The 11919-nt window shown below is 38.4% G+C and overlaps 2 protein-coding genes across 4 annotated transcripts in view; one reads left to right on the top strand and one right to left on the bottom strand.

Moving 5' to 3' along the window:
* Positions 1–3518, bottom strand: part of ANGPTL1 (angiopoietin like 1) — a 24311-nt gene extending 20793 nt beyond the window's left edge. The window contains exon 1 of the mRNA XM_075067908.1: positions 2681–3518. Within this exon, the coding sequence (XP_074924009.1) occupies positions 2681–3506 (826 nt within the window). The 5' untranslated portion in view covers positions 3507–3518. The remainder of the gene's footprint in view (positions 1–2680) is intronic.
* The window catches only part of RALGPS2 (Ral GEF with PH domain and SH3 binding motif 2), a 314141-nt gene that overhangs the window by 177851 nt on the left and 124371 nt on the right, over positions 1–11919 (top strand). The gene's annotated exons all lie outside the window — the stretch shown is intronic.

Genomic DNA, 11919 nt, shown 5'->3' with positions numbered 1-11919 from the left:
TGTGTTTAATATATGCTGACTTAGCACGGACATAATGAATCCATTCACACTTTGGTTTTAATGCAAAATAAGTTGACATTATTCAGGAGGGAAATGAGATGTTTGGAGTGATGTTTTAACAGAAAAACATCGTTGTTGCTTTTGTTTTTTCCTCATATGTACAACACCGTACTAGTTATTAGAGCTGATGGGTATCCTGGGGAAGACTAATAAAATTTATAACAATACATATGAATAGAGAATCTGCTGTTTTAGCAGTCTGATATAGACATTAACATTATTTTTCTATATTTAGTTCTGTGTTTCTTTCTTGCAATAATACACAGTGATTAATGTTCTCATGGGACATTTGCTGGCATGTTTCAGTGATCTGGGCTAACTTCTACAGATCCCCATCCACAAGCAGCTTCGAGTGTATGCAGAAATAACGCAAAATAAATGTGTCTGTCTGTCATTCAACACTCAGAGTCCTTAGGCCTCACTAGCAGAAACATTATGCGTGAGCTCATAAAAGGCGATACTTGGAAAGCAAAGATTGACAAAAATAAAGCATCCAAACATTTGTAGACTAATGGATCTTGGAACTACACTTCTATTGAAGTATTTTTAATAACTGCTAAATCAATGATTTAATATTATAGAGATTTTGAGGAAAATAAGATACTTAAACAAACTACATCTATTCGGATAGGTATTATAAATTCTAAATCTAAGAGCAACATATTTTAAGTTGTATGAGTTCATGCAGATTCACGACTCCAATCTTTGGGTTTCAACAGGCTTCTGTATAGATATAGGTTCAATACTTTCCTATCTACACCCAATGGAAGCAGTGTTCGTCTGTAAGAAGAATTGCCTAGATGTACTTAGGTTATAATGCGAGTTCATCAATAAACTGGTTTGGAATATTGCTGTCTCCCACGATGTAACATGCTTGATAACGAGCAAAAAAAAAAAAAAAATTAAATAAAATATGTAGAGGTGAGAAATAACAGACCTCAACTCTAATTGTCCTCTGCATTTGGTCGTACACATAAGTCACATATCGCAATATATAGACTCTTAATAGAAAGTGCAAACTGTTACTAAAATATATGAAGTTCAAGTGGATAACACAAGAAAGAAGTCTGAGGGGAGCGAGAATAGATCTTGGATGCGAAGGATGGTGGAGATTAGTAGTCAGTTGGAGATATAATGTTTGAGGAGATGATAGGCGCATCAAATGATTGTTTTTGTTGAAATATTATATGTTTGCTGTTGAAGAAAAAAACCAAAATACTTAATGTTGTTGTTTTTAGTTTAAAATAAAACAATTTAAATGTCTGTCTGGTGATCTCCAATACAGGCATGGCAAAAAATCCTCCAATATAGTTATGATTAACCTTTGAATTGGAGTCCACCTCCAATGACCTTCATAAATATCTGCTTTTCAATTACCTTTGGTAAATGAAATAACCAAAGATAATCATAATCATTCATTTTCTGATATAGCTGTAAAACTAATCTGAAAAGTTTTCAAAATAAATCACTGTTTTAAAAATGTATAGTGTATACCTTCTAAAAATGAAACCTACATCTATGTCTTGAATTGTGAAGAATATGTATTAAGGTTATAACAACCAACAAGAATGATTTTATGTAGAAATCCATGATTAAATCGTGTCTTCCTGACTAATGATTTAAATCAAATCCACCCTATTAATAACATGTCTAGGAATCATGCTGGAGTTCCAGTAACCCCCAGATTAAATGCATTTTTCTTTCATTGTTACTATTTTTTTAAATACTTTGTGAATCTGTATAATTGGGTGAAGTAGGACAGTGAATTGAAAACATTCAGTGAATCTCCTAAATGTGTTCTCATGATATTTTCATAAAGAAAACAAATGCAATATTATCTTTCCCTTGCTGGAAAAAATGTTGTTTTTCTTTTTAAATATCTATGATTGGGATTTTTAAAAGAGCCTAAATGAGTTAGGCATCTAACTTCAATTTTTGGAGTTGGTTGTCTTACTATCCTAAGCTCCTTTGAAATTCCCAGTCTAAAGAGTAAAATGTTGTTTAGAGGATCGTTGTGACATCAAATTGTCCTGCTATCATAAAGTCAAAATCCGCTAAGTGTTAAGAATTTATTAAGGCTGGAAACCGAACAGTGCAATAATGCATAGTGAGTGTAAGTAGAACTGGTGAGTACAGCAAACATTGCTAGCTGCATTTACTTCCAGGGAGTTTCTCTTTTCTTTGCTGTTCACAAAACTCTAATGTAACTTGTGGGACAATAATGTTCATAGAAAAAGCAGTAAAGTAAGTATCAAACAATGTTTGCAGAATTCAAATTTTGTTTCCAACTTATGCTCATCCAGTCTGGAAGTAAAAGTAGTTCTCTACACCCTGTAACCAGTGAGAGTTACCTACACAGGTTCAATTTCAAATATTAAATACTTGCAGCAAAGTTCTCATGTTATCTATAGGTCAAGAATTAGTCATAGAAATTATTTGACAAATTTTGAGAATCTACAGCTGCTGTCAACCTATTTATCATCAGAAGAGGTTGAATTTGCTGAATAAATTATTCATTTTGAATTATTCATTCCACTCTAGTTATAAGTAAGCAGTGTAAGAGGGTTGTCTATTTGTTTACATGACATTCTCTTTATTTTGGACATGTTAATCAACTCACCTTCATTGATTAAAGTTAGCGGTGGTATCCTGAAAGGACTTTTTGTTGGGGAAGTAGCTGGATCAGGTGGTGGCCTTATGTCTCTGTCTCTTGGATAACTTGGGTCCCTCTGTATCTCATTACCTCCCAAAAGGCTGGGAGTATAGTGCTGTCTGTTAGGAATGTGCTGTGGCACCACCTGAACAAGAGGAGGAGATCCGTCTGTGTCCTGTCGTGACAGTATCTGCAAGCACTGCTCTTCCAGTAAAGAGATAATCACAGACTGATTATTTACAAGATCAGTTAGTGCTGCATATTTTATTTCAAGCTCCCTGTATCGTGTTGCCATCTTCAACATTTCTGTTGTAACATTGAGGATTTTGTTTTCCAGTTGGGAAAGCTCAAGTGAATTATCACGCTTTCGGATTATCTCATGCAAGAGCTGCATGTAGAGCTGAGTGACTCGGGAGTTCATGTTACGACTTTCTTTTCTCAGCAGTTTTACCTCATTCACAATATTTCCATCCACATCCACCACTAGCTGCAAGATATCAATCTCCCGCTTCTGTTTGGACAGTACTTCCTTCAGGTTCTCTATGTCCATCCTTGTGATTTCATCTTTTCTATTATCTGCTCCTAGTCCTTTGGTGTTTACACAGATTGGCCCTGTTATTTTTTGTTCAGGAACCAAGAACGTATAACCACATTTTTTTCCTTCCTCTCCACCGTCTGTTGAACGAGGGTGCCTCTTTGGGGATATTTTATTGAGTTCAGACTTTTCTGTGCAGTGTCCTGTAGACAGTAGTAGGAATAATAGCACACCCAAAGTCCCTGTAGATATCTTCATTTTAAGATGAATGTGATGACTTTCAGAAGATTAATCATTGGATAAATAGAAATAAAGATAATTAATCAGAATCCAGTTTTAAGGCCTTACTTTATATCATGCAACCTCACGGAAGAGCACAAATTTTTATTTATGAGACAAATACAACTGAGACATCTCTGCTATAGATGTTGGCCAAACTGAGATTTTCTTCCCATGTTGTCAAGGTTCCTTCCCCACTCTGAACTTTAGGGTACAGATGTGGGGACCTGCATGGACACTTCTAAGCTTAATTACTAGCTTAGATCTGGTATCACTGCCACCATCCAGAATTTTCAGTATCTGGATCAACTCCTGGCCCCCCAAAACTTTTCCTCCTGGTTAGCCTTGAGGAACTTCACCAATACCCTGAGGAACACAGATCCAGACCCTGGATCTTAAAACAAGGAGAAATTAACATATCACCTCCTTCCCCCTACCAATCCCTGGTGAGTCTCCAACAATCCGAATCCCCCCTTGGACTAAAAACAAGGAAAATCAATCGGGTATTAAGAAAAGAGGTCTTTTACATGTAAAGAAAAGAAAGGTAAATCATCTCTGTAAATCAGATGAAAATACTTTAACAGGTACATCAGATCATATAGCCCAGAGGAATCCCTCTAGCTTAAGTTCAAGTTGCAGCAACCAGAGGTAAATCCTCTCAGCCAAAAGACACATTTACAAGTTGAGCGAAAAAAATAAGGCATATAACGCTTGCCTGGCTGTTACTTAACAAGTTTGAAAACAAAGAGATGGGTCAGAAGATTTGGAGAGCCTGGATTGAATGTCTGGTCCCTCTAGTTCCCAGAGCTACAACCCAAAACAAAGACAAAACAAGACTTCCCCCCACCAAGATTTGAAAGTATCTTGTCCCCTCATTGGTCCTCTGGTCAGGTGTCAGCCAGGTTTACTGAGCTTCTTAACCCTTTACAGGTAAAAGAGGCATTAACCCTTAACTATCTGTTTATGACACATGTTAAATTTAATTATCACAAAATTACGTATTTATTTGGACTTACACTGCATTGAACAACTTATCTCCTTTCTTGAAGCATCAAGACCTGAAAGATGTCAGGCAGCGGACATGTTTTAGCTTTAATTTAAATGAATACATTTTCAGAAAACAAGTTCCAGTATATTCAGATAAAAGTAGTTATTTGATCATAAGCCTGGCTCCATAAGTTTATAAATATTAAAATAGGGAAATATTGTAATTACTTTTGTAGCCAAAAAAATATGTAAATCCTGATTTGGGCTTTCTAGAAAATCTGAGGTTGAAACAATTTTTGTAATTTGCAAAATATTACCCTTATTTCTACATATTTTTATAGTTATGTCTACAGCTAGATTTACAACTAGTGGCTTTGGAGATCTCCCTAACATGTTTGTCATAATTTTACTTAGAAAAAAATGGATTCAAGTAAATTTGATTTGTAAGAAAAGTAATGATAGGGTTAGCTGTGAGATCATATGCCCTGACCTGATGAAAATGTGATTATCTTTTTTCATATATGAATGAAAACAAGTAAGTGATCTTTGTTTTTGTGAAACTAAATATTTAGAATGTAGTGTCTGGGATCATTTGATATTTAATACTGACCGCTACACACTAGGGAACGTTGAATGCCTGCGAGCAGGATCTACATGGGCCAGTTAGCGTGCAACATGTTGGTTCACTTAAGAATTCATACCTCTCTGGTGCACATTACTGCACCTTGTGGACAAGCCCATCATTTTAATGACAATTATGATTAAACAGTTCATTAGCAAAGAATGTTTGCTTTTTTGTGACTTTCTCCTAAAAGTTTGATTTCTACTCTGAGGTATAACAAAACAAACACTGCAAAACTACAAATCAGATTGTAAAAAGCAGGGTGAGCGGGAGAACAACTTCCCACAAATTGTTCTGTACTTCAAATTATATTTTCTTCAGCAGGTTAATATTTACCTTTCACAAAACATACATGGTGGTTAATGAGCTACATTCTGGTAGAAGTGAAGAAGCAATAGGAGTATTTGTTAGTTTTTTATGCATGCTTTTAGGTGTCCTAAAGAGTATTAAGGGATTTTTATTACCAATCATTTAAAAAAAAAAAGTCTTTAATAAACTGTCCTCTTTTCCTAACATCTTTATGATAACAAGTGATTGTCAATAACAAAACATTTAAACCGAAAAAACACCATTTTAAATACTTTTTCCAGAAGCGGAACTTGTGTGGGTGTTTTGCTAAATGTATAAATAACTGCTAAAGGTACACTGACTGTGAAGTCAGTAGACAACAGCAACGTTTTTTGTCATGATATATTTCATGACAAATTATGAAGTAGTCCTAGTGAAAAGGACAAAAAGTCAGAGAGGAAGAGTTTTATGCTACACTAAATCACTCATTTGTGTAGTCTAATCCATATGAAGGTAATTCCCCCCCTCTCTCCCCCTCACATGTGTAATGTACTTAACCAATTGTGCAATGCTTAGTGTTGGAAGTTCAAGGTAACCTTTTTCAGGTGAGTCATAAAAATATCAGAAATCAGAGCCATTTTCTGTAATATACTGTACTTCTCAACAGATCCTTGACCAATTGAACTAATCAAACTAAATTAGTAATCCCAGTCTGGCTCTTCTGGCTCTCCTTAAAAATGGATGTTTATAACTGGGGTGAAAGAGACCTTAAAAATATGAACTCAATAAAAAAAACTATGTTGTGGTCCTTTGTTTTCACACAGACATTTCAAAAATAGTCTTGTAAATACTTTTTAAAAATATAAATATTATGGAATCCATGGTTGTCACAAAGACACAACCTAAGTAATGGTTTTAAAATTATTGAACAAATGGAAGTAAAATTGGTATGCTGTATTTTTTCTCTGAAATACAAGTAATATAATTTCTTAAAAGCAAATGTGCTGCAGTAAAGCACCTAGTCCATTCAGATTTTCTGCTGTAGTCTACTTTTGTATGTTCTTTTAATGAACTAATTAATATATATATGTCTCTGTCCTGTATACACATATACATTACTCATCATATGAGTAAAGTTACAAACATACCTAAGTGTTTTTAGGAGTGGGGCCATAGACATTCTGTCTGACCATAAAAGGAATTAAATGGTCTAAAATGGAATAACCATGACAACAGTTGCTCAAGCTGTGTCTTAGAACTCCAAAATAAACAAATGTTTAAACCTTCTGCTGTGTGGACAACTGGTCTGAAACTAAGATGTGCCTATAGACATGCAAAGATGAGTTTCTTCTGAGACACAGACTTCGTTGTTAACTTGTGTGCTGTCACAGAAGCTTCCAGCTGTGAAAACTTTGGCTCCCCTACGTGTGTGGTATTCAGCAGTTCAATACAGATGTTGACTGACACAGCTGGGGTTCCTAATAAGGTTGTAATAAAAAGTTCTTCATGTGGCTTTGCATATTCACTCGCCAAATGGTAGAACCTTTTCTAAGCAGTGCCCATTAGAGTGCATGTGCGCCCCTTCCTTTCTGCTCCCCTCAGCCTTTCTGAACATCTTGAGGATGAGGCTATATAAGGGGACCCTGTAACACATCCCTCAGTCTGCACCGCTTCCCACAGCTCCCATTGGCCTGGAGTGGCAAACCACAGCCAGTGGGAGCCACGATTGGCAGAACTTGCGGATGCGGCAGGTCAACAAACCGGCCTGGCCACCAGGGTGCTTACCCTGGCGGGTCACATGCCAAAGGTTGCTAATCTCTGCTCTATTGCCTCAGTTCCTTCCAACCTCTGCACCAGACAGAAGTGAACTGCTTCAGTCTGTTTGGATCTGGGAATTTTCTTTATTGATAGTGCTTTTGGTCGCTTTTAATTGTTAGTGTATAATTTAGTTTAAGTATAGCGATAAGTGGCAATTTAGTATAGTTGGTAGGCTTGCTTCAGTGTAATGGTGGAGCCAAAGAAGAAACCAGGGGTTTAAGAGATGTGCTTCATACACAGCTGTCTTCCTGGCATACAATGACCACTTTAGATACCTGACATACCTGGGCGAAGGTCATACTTCTGGGTGTTCATTTTCACGACTTTCACATCCAGAGAGGCACAATGAACTGCAAGTGCTTCTACTTAAGGAAGTTCTAGCTGCTAAACCTTGTTTTGAATGATTGTTCAATCCAAAGTCCTCAGGCCAGTTTCTGCTTCTGTGGCTTCCTCTAGCAAGACTAAGCTTCTTAAAGGTTTCAAGTCATTCTAATCTTCATTGGTTCTGGCTCAGGATCCTTCTGTTAAAACTGTCAAGGCTTCTAAGGCACTGTTGGTGGGAAAAGACCATCTGCCTGCTAAGGATCTTAGAGGATCATGTCTTAGAGGATCATGTCATCGGCTCCAGCTGTAGTGATTCCAAGGAAAATGTGAGGGAGAAGACAGCCACTGTTAGCAGTGTCAGACCCAATACATCAGACTTAAAGAATCCATCCTACACTGTGGCCTTTGCGGTTCCAATTCTGAAATCCAAGTTGGTTCTGGGTTTAGCTTTGAAGACCAGAGATGTGGAGCTGAGTATTTCTCCAGATCTGGTACTCTCCAGGTTTATGGGATTAGCTCTGTCCTCCACTCCTGTTCAGGGACCATCCTCTGATCCAAAGAGGTCTTTTACTGTGGTGGCTGATATGCACCATTCTGTGTCTGAATATTTCTATGATCTAACTGAGGGGCAGTTGATAAGGAAGAGATATGCTTCACCTGCTCTGTGATCTGTATCCATTTCTCATGAGGAGAAGAGCAGAGGAGATTTAGTTTTTCCTCTGAATCTATCTATGCCCCCTTGTCCTGAGACTCCTACAGAGTCATCAAGGAAGATCTTTCTCACCTTTTATTTCTCTTCGTGTTCCAGGTCTGATGCTGCAGCTGGTGCAGTCCACAGTGGATCCAAGATTGGATCCTTATTTAGAAGAAGAATTAAGAGATCTGATTCATCCCAATTCATGTTTACTCAGCCAGGGTTCCCCGACTCCTTTGTTGCCCCTCCTAAAGGTATGTTTCCTGTTGTGAAGACTGGCAGTCCTGGACTCCACAGCCCTATTGTGTTCCACCAAAGGAATTTTTTAATCATTCAAAGTTTCATCTGATAAGGATCCAATAGCTCAGAAATCTCTGGATCCGATTGCACTGGGACTGTCTTCAGCTCAGAAAGTTGTGCCTGATACACTATCTGAAGAGGAAGATGAGGAGAGAAGCTCCTCTTTTTGAACCAGAACAAATGGATACTGACTTTGACCCCAATTTATCACCAGATGAACATGTGGGTGTGGCTTCTGCTTCTTCCCCTGCTGAACACATTTTACAGTTCTGTGACCTGATGGCTCAGATGGCATCCACATTAAGCCTGCTTTTGGTGTCTGTGGAGGAAACCTCCCATATGGTATTCAACATTCTTTGGGCTACGTCAAGAAATATGCTGCCATACCAATTCTGGTTGGTCCTTCACAGCCTGCTAAGACTGTTTGAACAACTCTTGCTTTTTGCCATACACTTTGTCCACTTTTCTGGAAAGAGGATCAGCTACCCCATGATGGGGTTTTCTTAGTTCCATACATATCCTGTGTCTAAGTTGCTGGTGATGACTGCTGCCAGTTAAGAGGCTTAGGTCCAGCCAAGGCCACTCCACTCCCGCTGACACAGAGGGAAAGAAGATTGATACACTTGGGGGAGATTTTTTTCCTGTCTCTTTTCTCAGTATTAGGATGGCTAGTTATCAGGCGGTGATGACCTATTATCAGTTCTGTCCATGAGAAAAGATGGCTGTGTTTGTCCAAGATGATAAAAGAAGGCACATGAATGCTATTTTCACAGCAGGACAATGTGACAAAGTATGGTCTGAGGGCTTTGTTTGATGCTTTGGACTTTTCCGCCAAAGCATTGGCATCCACAGTTACCTTGAAGAGCATACTTGGCTACATTCTTCTTCCCTTGCTGTGAACACAAGAATTAAAGTGCAACATCTCCCCTTTGAAGGCAATGGTCTTTTCCGCAACAAAGCAACTGAATTATTGGAAAAATTGAAGGAAACTAGATCCACTGCACAGTCACTGGGTCTTTAGCCTTCTGTATAGGACTCCTTCTATGCCTTCTTTCTGCTCTGACAGTTTTACCTTCATTCTCCTCAAGTCACAGCAGTCAGCAGTACTATCAGCAAGCTACATTTTCATCCCAGAGTCAGAATAAAAAAAGAAGTCTGAAGATCCAGACGTAAGATGAAACAACTTTCTCCCTCCTCTTTGTCTTAATTGAATGCCAGGCATTGGTTTTGATGTTAGGATTGAGAGTCATGGACCAATCAGCAAGCATCTATCCTTTCCTTTATTTGGAGACTGGCTATCCCAATTCATCAACAGATGGAGACTTATTACATAGGACAAGTGGGTCCTAGAAATTATAGAGAAGGGCTGTGTCATTCAGTTCAGAAAAATTACCCTCTTTCAATTTCCCTTCTCCTACCCTTTTCAGGGAACCTTCTCACAAGGCTATTCTACTTTTGGAAGTACAAAAGTTGCTCCTGATGTGAACTATCAAGAAGATACCCAAACATCTGTAGAGTCAGGGGTTTTATGCAAGGTGCTTCCCATTAGAGAAGAAAGGGGGGTGTTTCATCCAATTTTACATTTCAGAAAATTGAACAGATACATTTAGAATATTTGATTTCTTATGTTAACAGCCTCCATTATACCCTCACTTGCAATTATGAATTGGTTCTCAACTCTCAATTTAAAAGATGCATATTTTCAGATTTGTCCAACAGTCATCAAAAATATCTTCATTTCATAGTAGCGCAATGGTATTTCCAATAAGTCCTTCCCTTTGTGCTGTCTGCTGTGCAAAGAATCTTTACTAAGTGCCTTACTCTGGTAGCAGCACATCTGAGGAAATATAGTATTTTTGTTTACTCATATTTGGATGATTGGTTGCTGAAGGCTGCTGCATGCAAGGGTCTGTTTCTTTACATCAGGGTTATAACCTCCCTCCTTTTGGATCTGGGTCTGCTTCTGAATGTCAAAAAATTGAATCTCTGTCCAACCCAGAGAATTCTTTTAATAGGTTCTGTGTTGGACTTGGTAGCAGGGAAAGCTTTCTCCCAGAGGACAGTTTTCTGAAAATAGTGCAGTCTGTTTTGGAAACATGAAATTGTCAAACCCAGAAAGTGATCTGCCTGGGTCTCATTGGTTGGATGGCATGGCTACTACCGTTTATGTAATTCTGTTTGCTGACCCCAGAATGAGTTTGATGCAGCACTGGATATCTCAAGCCTAGAAACACAATGTAGACAGACTTCAGATTTTGTCACCGTGCCTCAAGATGTTCTAAATTTGTTGAGGAGGTGGATGGACAGATCAAATTCTCAGATCTGTTCAATCTCCCTTCACCAGTAGTCACCATAACTTCAGATCTTTAAACAGATGGGGAGCACTTTTAGGTCTTCTTACAATTCATGTATACTGGACTTTTTCAGAAAACCAGCTTGCTTATAAATGTGTTGGAGTGAACAACCCTTCATTTGGCTCTCAAATATTTCCTTCCTCATATAGAGGGGAGAGTTGTTCAGGTATAGTGATGGACAATGCAGCTGTGATATGCTACATCTAACAAACAAGGAGGTGCTTACGCCTTCCAATTATATGCCAAAGCAGTCAAATTATGGGACTGGTCTGTCTGGTGGCCCTGTATTTAGCAAGGTAGGGCAATGTGCTGGTAGGTAGTCTCAGCAAAGACAGTTCTCAGATGCACAAGTGGTCCCTAAAGGTCCAAAATAGTGCAAGACATTTTCTCCAGCTGGGGTTGCCCCTATGTAGACCAGTTTGCTACAAGGTTCAGCCAAAATTGTTCTCTCTCCTGTTTAAAGGCAGGAAAGGACAGTCATTCCACCTCGCATGTTGTCTTTCTGCATTAGGGAATGGGGTCTTCTGTATACTTTCCCCTGCCCCTTTCCATTAATTCAGAAAGCAGCATAGAAGATTTGTCAGGTCAGAGCAGCATGAATTACGCTGATTGGTCCAGCTTGACCAAGCCAACATTGATTTGCTTCAGCTGTCAAACAGGGTTTGCATGCATCTCCCTCTGTCTCCAGATCTCTTGTTCCAGCAACAAGGCCAATTCTGTTATCTAGATCCTCAGCCTCTTAATTTGGCTATCAGACTTTGATTAATCTTGAAAAGTCCTGTTCTTCATTAGTGCAGAATGTACTGCTCACTTCTAGAAAAGTGTCTGCTAGACAATGTTACTTTTTAAACGGTCTGGATTTGTTGCTTGGATGCAGGAAAATGATTCTCTAGTCCAGCTTTATTCCCTGTATTTTGGAGTATTTAATGGACTTAAAATCCAAAGAGTTATCCAGTTATTCTTTAAAAGTTCACCTGGCAGCTGTCTCAACTTAACCATATTTTT

This window comes from Chelonoidis abingdonii, chromosome 7, assembly GCF_003597395.2.
Source record: "Chelonoidis abingdonii isolate Lonesome George chromosome 7, CheloAbing_2.0, whole genome shotgun sequence".
NCBI lineage: Eukaryota > Metazoa > Chordata > Testudines > Testudinidae > Chelonoidis > Chelonoidis abingdonii.
The sequence above is the reverse complement of the archived record's forward strand: the minus strand, read 5'-3'. Positions and strand labels throughout refer to the sequence as shown.